We start from the raw sequence: 15240 nt of genomic DNA, 5'->3' as shown, positions 1-15240 counted from the left end.
GGGGTGCAGAGGTACCAGTGTCAGTCAGGTCCTGGTGCGGACAGGGCCCAAACCCACCACTGACATAAGAAGCCGGTATTATAAATAGTACATGGCAGGTCGGAGGTTCTGTTACAGATTTCGCGCTGGGGGAGCCAAAAGTTTCAAGTTATGGCTCTAAATAGCTCAGCAGGGGGCGATAATGAGAAAATAATAAATATATCGCAGGATATTATAGATTTTAATTATGTGGAGGGATCACTTTGGGTCCCATTTCCAGTCCCATGACCAGGCATGGAGCATGCGGGACCCCCGTACTGGACATAGGTGCGGGTCCCAAACCTGCATCTTTTCAGACATTTATATCCCGTGTATATGCTATAAATGTTTTAGATGAGAATAATCCTTTAATCACAGCTTTTATCACATCACATACACTTACATTACGCCTCTAGATGCAAGTGGTTTGGGTCTAGAACAAAGGGTCCGCTACCCCCCCCCCCCCCCTAAAATCAGTGCCACTCTTGTCCAGGGGCTGCATCTGGTACTGCAGTGATCACTTGAATGGAGCCAAGCTGCAATACAAGACACGGTCTAGAGGGGCGCTATTTCTGGGGGGGGGGGGGGATTTTTAATTTTTTTTTTTTTTTAGACAACCCCTTGAAAAGTGATTAGATATTCAAATATGCAGAGTAGCCTCACAATAAAGATTTGGCACAATGAAACAGATGAGAACGGAAAGAGCCATAACTAAAACCAGGCCCATAACAAACCTGCATGATTTCATTCACCGCTTTACAAGCCTCTTCCTTGTTACTGGCTACAACCACTCCCTTCCCAGCAGCCAGGCCACTCGCCTTCACTACCAGGGCACGGAAATCAGCGCTAAAATGTAAAAAAAAAAACGAACGTGTAAAAGGAACACTCCTGGCGATAATGATACACGTTTTAGTTTTTTTTTTAAAGTGTAGCTAAACGTTTGACAAACTTCTGACATGTCATAGTGACATGTCAGAAGTTTGGATTGGTGGGGGTCCAAGCGCTGAGACCTCCGCCAATTGCTAGAATGAAGCAGCTGAAGTGCCCGTGTGAGCGCTCATCCGCTTTGTGTCTGTTCGGCTTTTTCCGGAAAGCCGATGTATCGGAGTACGGGCTCATAGACTTTCCATTGAGTCCGTACACCGATACATTTATTTCCGTAAAAAGCCGAACAGACACGAAGCAGCTGAGCGCTCACACAAGTGCTTCATCTGCTTCGTTCTAGCGATTGGTGGGGGTCTCCGTGCTCGGACCCCCACCAATACAAACTTCTGACGTGTCACTATCACGTCAGAAGTTTGTCAAACGTTTAGCTACACTTTAATTAATGCAGGGTGAGAGAGGGGGGGTGCTCTGGGTTCTCTCTTTGGTGTTTTTAGAAGATACCCCTCCTCCACAATTTTCTAGCTTTGCCAGTAGCGCTCCATTAGAAAGAGAATGTTGCAGATACAGTTACAAAAAAAAAAAAAAAGCAAGTGAACCCTTTGGAATCAATGCAGAAAGCCAGTTACTAATAAAATGTGCTCCGATCATCTATAATTGTGACTTCGATAAACACAATCCAACTAAACTAATAACACACAACAGTTGTTCATGTCTATTATTGAGCACATTGCGTAAACATCCGCAATAAACAGACATGAACAGTACGACTGTTTGTGTGTTATTAGTTAGGTTAGATTGTGTTAGGACTAGAACGCATCATGCACACGAACAATTGCGCCGTCCGAGTCCCACCAGTGATCCGAATAAAGATAGAACATGTCCTATCTTTCCTCGGACCGGAGACGGCCCATTTTTATGGACCCAATTCACCCGCTAAAGTGAATGGGTCCATGAAGACTATCGGGTGCCCCTCGGATGCCGTCAAAAACAGCCCGAGTGGCACAATGGTCGTGTGAAAGGGGCATTAGTGTCACTTATTCTATGCAGAAACCCAGGTAATTGTTTACTTTTCCTTGCAACTGTAATTTGCATTTTGCAACGACAACAACTCTTTCAGTGAAAGATGTTATTTCCATCAAAAAGTTGTACAGTCTTATTCAGAGATTGTTCACATTAGCTTCATGGCTTCCATTCATAACGGAGCCCTGATGGATCCAATCGGCTGATAAAGAAACAGCTTATTTTATTTTCATTAGTTAAGCTGCAATACCAGACATAGCCATGGAAAGAAGTGGCGCTGTTTCTGGAAAAACTCATTTAAAAGTAAAAGATACCAATAGCTCATAGCAAACCTGTCTGACAAGGCTCCCTAAAGGGTAACTAAACTTTTTACATGTCATAGTGACGTGTCAGAAGTTTTGATGGGTGGGGGTCTGAGCAGCGAGACCCCTACCGATCGCTAAAATGAAGCGGCAGAAGCGAACGGTTGAGTGATGTGCAGCTTAGCTTCTGATTGGCTTTTATCGGGAAGCCAAGCGAGCGGTGTGTGGACCCATAGACTTTCTATTTAGCCCGTACACTGCTCGCTTGGCTATCCAGAAAAAATCCAAATCAGAAATGCAGTGGCACAGCGCTCACTTGGGCGCTTCTACTGCTTTGTTTTAGCGATCGGGCTCCGTGCTCAGACCCCCACCAATGAAAGTGACATGCCAGAAGTTTTCATTGGTGGGTGTCCGAGCACGGAGCCCGATCGCTAAAACAAAGCAGTAGAAGCGCCCAGGTGAGCGCTGTGCCACTGCATTTCTGATTTGGATTTTTTCCGGATAGCCAAGCGAGCAGTGTACGGGCTAAATAGAAAGTCTATGGGTCCACACACCGCTCGCTTGGCTTCCCGATAAAAGCCAATCAGAAGCTAAGCTGCACATCACTCAACCGTTCGCTTCTGCCGCTTCATTTTAGCGATCGGTAGGGGTCTCGCTGCTCAGACCCCCACCCATGAAAACTTCTGACACGTCACTGTGACATGTAAAAAGTTTAGTTACCTTTTAAATGGTACTGACCTATAACTAATATCACCCAAACCATTGAAAAACCATTAGAAACTTGGAGGGGCAAACGCATTCACCCACATATTTTGGGTGGAGTTCCCCTTTAAGTCCATATTACAAAGGCTCCCTTTACAACCATATATTCTATATATTCTTTTTATTTCTCTAATGCATCTAAAAATGTTTAAAAAAGGAGCAACTTTGCAAATAGCCTTATATTAAAAACGTCCTACAGTTTCAGGTCTACAGCTCCCATGCAAACCTATGTTTCTCCAAAATAACAGTCTACAAACAAACCCTTTGTCGTCTGATTTGATGCGTTGGAAAAGTAAATAATAGGTTGCGAAGGTGGACAAAGCCTTTAAAAAAGTAACAGTCATGTTTTCTTCAACCACATACCTCCCCTTATTCCCGGCGTCCTCCCGATTCCATTGCTGCTAAATCCCCCCTCCCATTGTCCCGCTAAGGCCCCCGCTGCATTTTGGTGCCAAATATGCGAATTGTGATTAAATCTCCTCAGTAGGCCTGGTACTCTACATCGCTGTGACTATGTCCAATCGGAGTGGGAAGCCTGACAGCGATGCAGAAGACATCACGAGATCAACAGCAAGAGAAAGCAGATAATTATTCTCTGATGTTGGCTACCTAGTAATAAAGTCACAGGCTTCCTTTGGATTGGTAAAGGATTTGTACTTGGCGGTCGGGATACCATGCCGGATCATAAAGTCCTTGGAAAAACTTTTGCTGGCCTCTAGTTGTGCGGCCTTTGCAGTGGGTCCAAAAGATCTCACACCGGCTGCAGTCAAATCATCAATAAGACCTGAAATGAAAGAGACGTGCGCTCAGTAGTGTGTAAGGCTATGGAGGGATTACATGCTCACATTGGCACTTCACATAACACGTCTTAGCTGCCATGTGGATTTAGATGAAAAAAAGTGTACCAAAACAAAAACAGCAGATACATTTTAGAGAGTCCACAATTTTAGGGAACTGTCCCCGGGGCGTCATCACCAATAGGCAGTAGAGAGGCATCAGCCCTATCAGAGGCAGTAGCTACTGAGGTGGGGACACCAAGGCTCTACACATTGCAGTTTTGGCACGGTATGTCGCAAATTGCATTAAAACCGGCAACATAACTACTTTGTCTAATGACCTCTGGTACCAATATGTGCAGGACCTGCAGAACCCCATTATGTGTGCAGATCCTGAGGCCAGAGAAGCAAGTTTCCACAGAGGTAGAGAGTGTGAGCTGCTATGTAAGCATCTGTATTAGTTTTGGAGTGCTGGTCTGGGGTCTGTGTTTAGGGGTCTGGTGTCTGAATTTGTATTGCAATAGAGGCCGGGGATGGCTGCAGAAGCAAGAGGCCAAAGATGTCTCAGCAGGAAACACTGCAGTGGTCAGGAGTAGTCACCACACGGCATCACAGCAGTCTGGACAGGATAGAGAACAAAGGGAAAGAATGTCCACAATCAAAGAAGACGTCTCCTGTGAGACACTGGATTTATAGAGGAGCGGTCACCTCTCCTGACACATCTGTTATAGGATATCCTTGTATTCTACAAAAAAAAAAAAAAATCAAGTGTACCACCATTTCACTCGTCAGGAGGATGTGTAGGGACAGAACACTTTGACAAGGGGGATGGTAACTCCTAGTTGTCAACGCTAGCACAGAAAACAGGTGTTGACTACAGACACGGGGTAGGGCTGCAGTGGAGAAGAGGGAGGCCAAGTATGGGGGAATAGCCTAGGGCCTATGGTCTACTTGACCTGCTACTGCCAATAGGACAGTTTCTAATTCCACCTCAACACTCAAGGTCACTGCCAACTGCTACACACAGGGAGGGAGGGGGCCCACGTCAGCCGCTCAAGCGAAGCCTTACCTGCTAACGTTGCCGCGGCGAGTACCTCTGCCTCCCCTACAGAAATACTGCACTGCTGACTGCCCACTAAGTTCTTCTGTATGTGCCTCATCCCGTCAGTCAATCACAGAGAAGCCATGCTTTCTAATCACCTCTGTAATTGGCTGCCACTTGATGACGCACAAGCAGAGTGTCTGCCTAGCCTAGAAGCTGCGCTGGGGGTGGACAGGGGCCCCCTGCAGTCTGTATCCACCCCTCGGCCTGCTCGTGTACTATAATAATGTTATGTAAATAAACAACGTTTGAAAGCAAGAAAAAGATGTAGAATTATCAGAGACATTGGCATTTTTTTTGTTTTATTGAAGCGGCTATTTTAGCAAAAGTGACAAGAGGAAGTGCAGCCATATTAGTCGTCAACTTTGAATTCTGAGAAACCGATAGCAAAATTTTATTCTGTCAGGTTGTTCCTTGAATGACGAAGTGACAGATTCACCACCAATTGCTAAGAAACTAATTCAAAACTGACAATTAACATGGCTGCACTTTTGCAAAAATGGCCACCACAACAAAACATTTGTGTGGGGTAACCCTGAGATCAACCCCTTAATGACCGGGCCATTTTGCACGTTAATGACCAAGGATTATTTTTTGTTTTCTCAGTCGCATTCCAAGAGTCGTAACTGTTTTTTTATTCCGTCGACATAGCCGTATAAGGGCTTGTTTTTTGCGGGACGAGTTGTATTTTGTAATTGTACCATTTTTAGATGCTTATAATATATCGATTAACTTTTATTAACTTTATTTTAGGAGAGAATTGAAAATAAGCAGCTATTCCAGCATTGATTTTCACGTTATAAATTTACGCCGTTTACTATGCAGCGTAAATAACATGTTATCTTTATTCTATGGGTCGGCACGATTACGGGGATACCAAATATGTAAAGGTTTTATATGTTTTTCCTACGTTTGCACAATAAAAAGCCTTTTAGAAAAAAATTACTTGTTTTTGCATCGCCGCGTTCCAAGAGCCGTCACGTTTTTATTTTTCCGTCGATGTGGCCGTACGTGGGCTTGATTTTTGCGGGACAATGTGTAGTTTTCATTAGTACTATTTTGGGGTACATAGGACTTATAGATTAACTTTTATTTTATTTTTTATGGGGGGAATGGGAGAAAAGAGAGAATTTTGACGTTGTTTTTTGCGTTTTCTTTGGACGCCGTTCATCCAGCGGTTTAATTAATATGTTAATTTTATTGGTCAAGTTGTTACGATCGCTGGGATACCATATATGTGTATGTGTGATTTGTTTTGACCGTTTTACTAAATAAAACCACTTTTTGGGCCAAAAAAGTAGTTTTATTTGACTTTGACTGTAATTATTTATTTATTTTTTTCACAAACTTTAACTGTTTTACATTTTTTTTTTTTAGTCCCACCAGGGGACTTCACTATGCGATGTGCCGATCGCATATATAATGCTTTGGTATACTTCGTATACCAAAGCATTATTGCCTGTCAGTGTAAAACTGACAGGCAACCTGTTAGGTCATGCCTCCGACATCGCCTAACAGGCAGATGCTGAAGACAGACCTGGGGGTCTTTGTTAGACCCCCGGCTGTCATGGAAACCCGATGGCGACCCGCGATTTGTTTGCGGGGGCGCCGATCCGGTGACAGAGGGAGCTCCCCCCTCTGTCAAACACATTAGATGTCGCTGTCACTATTGACAGCGGCATTTAATGGGTTAAACTGCCGGAATCGGCGCGCGCTTCGATTCCGGCAGTTGCAGCAGGAGCCAGGCTGTGTAGAACAGCCGTGCTCCTGCCACTGATCGCGTGGGTACAGTGACAGTACCCGCGCCGTCACAGGACGGATATATCCGTCCTCCTGCACGAACTAGCAGCTGCTGAGGACGGATATATCCGTCCTTCGGCGTTAAGGAGTTAAAGGAGACGGGGCAGTTTTTCATACTGATGACCTATCCACAGGATAGTTGATCAGTAAATGATTGGTCAGGTTCCGACAGCTTATCGGTCCTCGCACCGATTACCTGCTCCGGCTGCCTCCAGGCACCAGATGTCCGTGCCGGAAGCAGATGTCTCCAGTCACAGTATAGCGACCGTGCTGCACCTCTGCTCCTATTCTGGTGAATGTCCATTAGGGGAAAACCCACCTTTAATATGCCCAAGAAATGTAGATTGGGCCATTACCTGCAGCCAGAGGAGCTTCTGGGCCTACCACCACGAGCGATATGTTGTTGCTTTTGCAAAATTTAATAAGCTGGTTGTGATCATTGGTTGGAACATCTGCAAGAGAAAAAAAAACAGATTAAGGCCTCATGCACACAACCGTAAAAACTCCCGTTATTACGGGTTGTAATTACGACCCGTAATAACGGGCTCATAGACTTCTATTGGCCACGGGTTACTTTCCTGTTTTCTTACGGGAAGGTGCCCGTGCCATTAAAAAAGATAAAACATGTCCTATTTCAGGCCATAATAACGGCACGGACAGTCCATAGAAGTCTATGGATCTCCCGTAATGACGGGTGGCTACATGTGTGCACCCGTCATTACGGCAGCGTTGCTAAGCGACGTCAGTAAATAGTCACTGTCCAGGGAGCTGAAAGTGTTAACTGATCGGCAGTAACTCTTTCAGCACCCTGGACAGTGACTACCGATCAGAATAAAGAGCAACCTGTAAAAAATAAAAATAGAAAAAGACGTTCATACTTACCGAGAACTTCCTGCTTCCTCCAGTCCGGTCTCCCGGCCGTTGCCTTGGTGACGCGTCCCTCTCGACATCCGGCCCGACGTCCTGGCCGTCCCTGGATGACGTTTCAGCCCATGTGACCGCTGCAGCCAATCACAGGTCAATCACAGGCTGCAGCGGTCACATGGACTGCCGCGTCATCCAGGGATATCGGGCTGGATGTGAAGAGAGGGACGCGTCACCAAGACAACGGCCGGGTAAGTATAAATTTCTTTAACTTTTATTACAGAAAGGGCTGTCCCTTCTCTCTATCCTGCACTGATAGAGAGAAGGGGCTGCCGATTAGTGCAGTGCTATTTTGCCGCCAAAAACGTGCCCGTAAATATGGGTGCAAAACGGGTCGAATACGTGTGACACCGGACCCGTATTTACGGGTGGGAAAAAATACGGTCGTGTGCATGAGGCCTAACTTCTGTAACTATATATCCTTAGGTTACATTCACACGACGGTGAAAAACGGCTGTGTGACGGCCGTTTTGGCTTTGTTTTTTAACGGCCGTCACATGCCCTTTTCAGAACAATGTTGTTCGAGGGTTGTATTCACCCATGAATACCGGCTGTCACAAAAAAGGACACATCCTATTTTTGCCTTTTTTCACGGCCCCATGTCTCCCATAGAAGTCAATGGATTCGTTTTTATCGTCCGTTTTTCAGGAATCAGTCCTTGTAACGGCCAGTAAAAACGGATTCTGGCCAACGAGTCCATGGACACAGCACTACTTTGAGCGTGGAGACCGGGGAAGCCCTTGACATTACTGTCCATATATGGACAGTGGTGTCAGGGGCTCCCTCTGACCCCCCATGTAGATAGCACCAACCCCCCCGCCCCGTAACAGGTGCTGCTGTAGTTCCCTGTAGGAGCGGTATTCCCTGCCACAGCATTTCCGATGCTTTGGCAAGGAATTCCGCTACTGGAGATGCACCTGGTGTCACTATCCATTTATGGACCGCGACGTCAGGGGCTACTCCTGGAGCGGAATCCCTGGCCAGGGATTCCGCTCTTCGAGGAAGCCCCTGTCGATAGACATCAGGGGCTCCCTCTAGGAGCGGAATCCTCCGTGGCAGTGGCACTATCTACAGTGGGCACTGTGGAGTTTTCAGGGGACAAAAAAAAACCAACAAAACCATTAGCAACAGAAGCGTTACCATCGAAATAAATGGTAATGCAAACGGAAGCAATGGTTTCCGTTTGCCTTTCCGTTGATGGATTCCTCTGACGGAACCCATCATCGGAGAGCGAACGCTAATGTGAACACACCCTAACATAGTGGCAACATTAAAGTTAATGTGAATAACACCCCAATACTGGCTGCAAAACATTATCATTGGTGGCAGTGGATAAAGGAAGGAGCGTTCCTCCCTCATCCCGTACTAACGAGCGGCGGTTCCGGGTGAGAACTAAAAACATTGCGGGCGCTTAGCAGTGCGAACGCCATGTTCTCTATAGTTCTAGTAAGCGGGACCTACGGCTAACTAATTTACTGTTTGCCCCAGCACAGTATCGAAATAGGATCAAAAATGTGATGAATCGTGCAACCCTATGGTTTACACATTAGACAATGTACTTGGGTAAGGACTCATGCCAATACGGTAGTGCATTGAGACTGTATGCCATAAAATGTGTGGTCAGTGGGGGTCCAAGCCCTGGGACTCCCCTTTAAATCTAAAAATGAGGGGTGCCTAGTTTCCGGTTCCAGTCAAAAAGGTCGCTGCTATAGCAAAGTCACATAGATAGAAATAACTGAGTGTGCTCACCCAGGGACGGTCTACACTAGGAGTCCTTGAGGATTGATGGGAACTAAAAACTATATTATGTCCAAGAACGAACAAACAAAAAACACAAAAAGATAAAAGCTTCATCTGCTCATATAAGTTATTCTGAGACTTAAAATCTGACAGCAGTGATCTCATTGCTCCAATGCATCTAAAATGAAAAACGAGGCAACTTTGCAAATAGTCTCCTACCGTTTTGGGTCTGCAGCTCTTATGCGGGTCTGTGTGTCCATGGTTACAGACCATAAGTAAACCCTGAGAAGTGTGATGCTACAGCCATGCTAACCTGCTGTACCTTAGTAAGGCCTTATTCACACGAGCGTGTCCGTCTTGCGCGCGTAAAAAAAAGCAACGTTTTGCGTGCGTTGCCGTACCTTGTGACATCAGTGTACGGTGCGCATCTGCGGTTTTTTTTTATGCACGTATGTCACGCGTTTTTTAGGTCAGCAAAAAAACTTTTTTTTTCATCTTTTCTTTAGCAACTGTTGTGTGAATCACGGACAGCTCACGGATGACGTCCATGTGCGGTCTGTGATTTTCACGCACCCATTGACGAAGTATAGGACATGTAGTGTGTGTCACGCAGGGGAAAAACACAATGTCTGAATGGCCCCATTGAATTGCATAGGATCGTGTGAGGTCCGTTGTTTTAACGCGCGTAACAGGGACGTGAAATGGGAGGCAGATAAAGCGTATTTCGCTGCGTTTTTGCCAGTGGCGCTCAATGGGCGCGAGCGAAAAACACGGCAAACGGCGTGCAGGCAGATCAAAATCTGCCTCAAAATTCCAAACTGAATTTTGAGGCAGAATTTTCTGCCTGCAAAAAACTCTGTGCGAACATACGGGCTGGGGATACACAGTGACAACATCCGCTCACGTTTCAACTTGAATGGTTCACTATGGAGGGAAAACAAGTTTTGGAAATTGCAAAAATCCATTTTTGTTTTTTAGAAATGTTGCAATGACCACCGACTATAGATTCACACTCATTCTGCGTGACTGATTCCAGGAAGCCGTCGTTATCAGATGATGGTCCATGTGATGCTCACACGAGGGCAGGATGTACAGTAGATCATTTAATTGAGAATCAAGGGAGACCTGATGCTTGGAGACGATCAGGAGACAATTTAGGGCACTGCACGAGTTGAGTGCGCCAGTACGAATGTCACCATAATAAATGCCCATAGGCTACGTACACTTCAGAATGGATTTTGTTTTATTAATAAATCAATGTTTTTTGGGGTTTTTAAGCACTTTTAGGGTATGTTCACACTGAGTTTTTTGCAGGCAGAAAAATTCAGATTTTGCTTTGCCTGCACGTCGTTTGCCACGTTTTTCGCACGCGGCCATTGAGCGCCGCAGGCAAAAAACGCAGCGAAATACGCTTTCTCTGCCTCCGATTGATGTCAGTGGGAGGTCAGAGGCGTAAACGCCCGAAGATACGGCATTTCTCTTCATTTTCCCGCGAGACGGTTTTTCCCTACGCTGGAAAAAACCGCCTCCGCATGAAATCAGTGGGAGGCATTTTCGTACTTTTTGGACGCAGTTTCCCGTAAAAAAAACCTCTGTGAATTTACTTATTGAAAAAAAAATAAAAGATCATTTTCTATGGTACAGCTTCTATGTATCCTGTATGTCGATATAAAGGAGGACACACACACACAGGACCAGCTCTCAGCCGAGCCGTCAGTTCAGAAATGGCTGAGAGAGAGAATGATACAGGATACAAAGAAGCTGCATCATAAAAAGAGAAAATACATTTTTAATAAAAGTAAATTTAAAAAAAGTACTTAAAGCGTAACTAAACGTTTGAAAAACTTCTGACATGTCAGAAGTTTTTATTGGTGGGGGTCCAAGCACTGAGACCCCCACCAATCGCTCAAAAGGAGCAGCAGAAGCGCTTTGTGTCGGTTTGGCTTTCTCCGGAAATTAATGTATCGGTGTACGGACTCAATATAAAGTCTATGAGTCTGTACTCCGATGCATCGGCTTTCCGGAGAAAGCTGAACAGACACGAAGCGGGTGAGCGATCACACGATCACTTCTGCTGCTTCATTTAAGCGATTGGTGGGGGTCTCAGGGGTCGGACCCCCCACCAATCAAAAACTTCTGACATATCAAAAGTTTTTCAAATGTTTAGTTACCCTTTAAAAACATTGAATGAATGGTGTACATAGCCTATAAAAGGGAACCGGCCAATGAGGTTATGCGGTTAGTGACAAACTCCCTTTTCTGACAAAGACAAAAAGTTATAGCCTCACAAAGTTGCGATCATCGGTAGTCGCGCCTAAATAGCGGGCAGAATATAAAGTATATGGGCAGGTTACGAGACTGGTATCTCTAACAAGAGTAGAGAACAAGTTTCCAGACAATCAAAACATATATACTTTTTGGATTGGCCACATGATACACTTGGTCATTACCCATCATACCTTAAAGGCTTTGTCCAGTCAAAAATATGGAAGGACCATCCACAGGACAGGCTATTAATATCTGATTGGTGGGGTCAGACTCTTATCACCCGTGCCTATCAGCTGTTTAAAGGGGACAAGGCGATTGGACGAGTGCTGATTCCCCTTCACTGCTTACACAGCTCCATACTGTACAACACCATCACATTCATAGTGGTGGAGCATGGTATTACAGCCTTCTCCCATTTACCTGATGGACCCTCACCGATCAGATATTGACAACCTATCTTTAGGATAGGCAATCAATATGTTTTTCACTGGACAACGCATTTGAAGACGTTTTCCCACTATACTAGCGATATGACATTATAGGAGGGGTCCCGCCTTTTTGAACCCTGACTGATCCTTAACATGAAGGGGGGGGGGGAGTGCTAAATTAAGGTTGTGATGCAGTCCCCTGCTCAGTGGGTGACTAGGAGTGTCACTGAAAAATAAGAAGGGGCCTAGAGATGTCACATCCCCACCGATCTGAATCATATGCCAGAAAACAACGATGAGAATACTCCTTTAACCCCTTCCCGCTCCTTGACGTACTATTACGTCATGGCAGCTCTATCGTTCGCGCTCCATGCCGTAATAGTACGTCTTGCAGTTAGAACAGCGGTGCGCGCGCCCGGCGCGTTCATGCGCTGTGATAGCTGCTGTTTCTGACAGCAGGCTATCACGGCATAATGGGACGGGACCATTTACTATGGTCCCGCCTCGCCGATCGCCGCTATTGGCTAGTCAGTGAGTAACTAGCCAATAGCAGCGATCGGTCTCATTCAGCACAGCAGTGCTCGAGCCCGGCGTTCCTGAGCTGTGATAGCTGCTGTTTCTGACAGCATGCTATCACAGCATAATGGGCCGGGACCATTTACTATGGTCCCGCCTCGCCGATCGCCGCTATTGGCTAGTCAGTGAGTAACTAGCCAATAGCAGCGATCATTCTCGTCACTTCCTCTCTCTGACCTCACATCCTGCTGCAACCGCCCTGAACGCCCTGTTGGAGTTAGCGAGGCGTTGAGATCGGTTGTGAGCAGAGAGTCAGAGAGAAAAGAAGTGAAAAAAAGTGAAAAAAAGTTTCTAAAACAACGTTTTTTTTGCTTCCCACCACCCCATCCACTACCCACTCCTGTTCCCTTCCTCTTTGAGTTCTACCCACGTTTTTTGGTCAGTGATCTCCTATCACTGACCACTTTTCAGTCTTCAGGACCACATTTCTTGGTCCCTGGGGATTTTTTTTTCATTTTTTTCTATATAAAACATAAAACAAAAAAAAAAATATAAAAAGAAAAAAAAGAAACAAAAAAAAATAGTTAGTTTAGCCAATTTTGAAAATTTAACTGGTTAGTTTAGTATTAGCCCCTTCCCGCTCCATGACGTACTATTACGTCATGGCAGCTCTATCGTTCGCGCTCCATGCCGTAATAGTACGTCTTGCAGTTAGAACAGCGGTGCGCGCGCCCGGCGCGTTCATGCGCTGTGATAGCTGCTGTTTCTGACAGCAGGCTATCACGGCATAATGGGACGGGACCATTTACTATGGTCCCGCCTCGCCGATCGCCGCTATTGGCTAGTCAGTGAGTAACTAGCCAATAGCAGCGATCGGTCTCATTCAGCACAGCAGTGCTCGAGCCCGGCGTTCCTGAGCTGTGATAGCTGCTGTTTCTGACAGCATGCTATCACAGCATAATGGGCCGGGACCATTTACTATGGTCCCGCCTCGCCGATCGCCGCTATTGGCTAGTCAGTGAGTAACTAGCCAATAGCAGCGATCGGTCTCATTCAGCACAGCAGTGCTCGAGCCCGGCGTTCCTGAGCTGTGATAGCTGCTGTTTCTGACAGCATGCTATCACAGCATAATGGGCCGGGACCATTTACTATGGTCCCGCCTCGCCGATCGCCGCTATTGGCTAGTCAGTGAGTAACTAGCCAATAGCAGCGATCATTCTCGTCACTTCCTCTCTCTGACCTCACATCCTGCTGCAACCGCCCTGAACGCCCTGTTGGAGTTAGCGAGGCGTTGAGATCGGTTGTGAGCAGAGAGTCAGAGAGAAAAGAAGTGAAAAAAAGTGAAAAAAAGTTTCTAAAACAACGTTTTTTTTGCTTCCCACCACCCCATCCACTACCCACTCCTGTTCCCTTCCTCTTTGAGTTCTACCCACGTTTTTTGGTCAGTGATCTCCTATCACTGACCACTTTTCAGTCTTCAGGACCACATTTCTTGGTCCCTGGGGATTTTTTTTTTCATTTTTTTCTATATAAAACATAAAACAAAAAAAAAAATATAAAAAGAAAAAAAAGAAACAAAAAAAAATAGTTAGTTTAGCCAATTTTGAAAATTTAACTGGTTAGTTTAGTATTAGGGTTAGTTAGTGTCAGGGAACCGTCAAAAAGCGTAGTTAGGTATAGTGTCAGGGAATTTAGCGTCAGGAATCGGTCACCGTAGATAGGCTTAGCGTTAGGGATCCATCACCGTAGTTAGGTTTAGCGTCAGGGAAGCTCGGAATAATTAGATAGGTTTAGTGTCAGGCACCCGTCACCGTAGTTAGGTTTAGTGTCAGGGAAGCTTGAAATAATCTAGATAGGTTTAGTGTCAGGGAATCGTCGCCGTAGTTAGGTTTAGCGTTAGGGAAGTCCACATAAAATTTAGTTAGGTTTAGTGTTAGGAACCCTCGCCCTAGTTAGCTTTAGTGTCAGGGAAGTCCACTTGCTCTCTAAAAACAAAACACACATTTGTGCTAGTTGTGCTATCCTATTGCTCCCAGTTAGGGATTTATTTTTTTGCAGTATATAAATTTTGTCTTCGCACAACAAGCATGTCCCAACGGACATTTACTGCTGAAGAGGCGTATGCATTTCTGGCCTCCGACACAGACTCGTCGGATGGCGATACAGTATTTTATTTGTCTACCTCCTCATCCAGCGATGAAGAGGAGGGACCCCCTAGGAGACGCCCCAGGACCACCACCATAGTAGAAATCCCTGAGAGAAGTGACCCCACAACAAGTGATACCCCTGAGCGAAGTGACCCCATTTGGACACCCACACCAGACCATTATGAACCCCAAATCCCTGAGTACACGGGCAGCCCAGGCATCAAATTTAACACGGCAGGGTTCAGTGAGATGGACTTTTTCAAGTTCTTCTTCACTGATAACTTTATAGAGCTAATGGTCACCCAGACTAATTTATATGCCCAACAGTATATCACCAAGAACCCCAACTCATTTTATGCCCAATCCCAGAGGTGGACTCCTGTAAACGCAGCAGAGTTGGGCAAGTTCTGGGGACTGCTCTTGAACATGGGGCTTCTAAAAAAGCCATCCATTAGGACCTACTGGAGCACGGACATCCTATACCACACCCCGATGTACCGTATGGCCATGTCCAGGATGCGTTATGAGGCAATACTTCGCTTCCTACATTAT

At 45.7% G+C, this 15240-nt stretch overlaps 1 protein-coding gene across 3 annotated transcripts in view; it reads right to left on the bottom strand.

Annotated features, from left to right (window-relative positions):
* Nucleotides 1-15240, bottom strand: part of GART (phosphoribosylglycinamide formyltransferase, phosphoribosylglycinamide synthetase, phosphoribosylaminoimidazole synthetase) — a 58516-nt gene that overhangs the window by 35958 nt on the left and 7318 nt on the right. For all 3 annotated transcript variants that reach the window (XM_075854568.1, XM_075854569.1, XM_075854567.1), the window contains exons 3-5: nt 7022-7117; nt 3597-3771; nt 753-864 (exon numbers count right to left, since the gene is read on the bottom strand). In XM_075854568.1, the coding sequence (XP_075710683.1) occupies nt 753-864; nt 3597-3771; nt 7022-7117 (383 nt within the window). The remainder of the gene's footprint in view (nt 1-752; nt 865-3596; nt 3772-7021; nt 7118-15240) is intronic.

The sequence above is a fragment of the Rhinoderma darwinii genome, chromosome 2 (assembly GCF_050947455.1).
Source record: "Rhinoderma darwinii isolate aRhiDar2 chromosome 2, aRhiDar2.hap1, whole genome shotgun sequence".
In the NCBI taxonomy this organism is placed as follows: Eukaryota; Metazoa; Chordata; class Amphibia; order Anura; family Rhinodermatidae; genus Rhinoderma; species Rhinoderma darwinii.
Note: the sequence above shows the minus strand (reverse complement) of the source record. Positions and strands in the feature narration are given on the sequence as shown.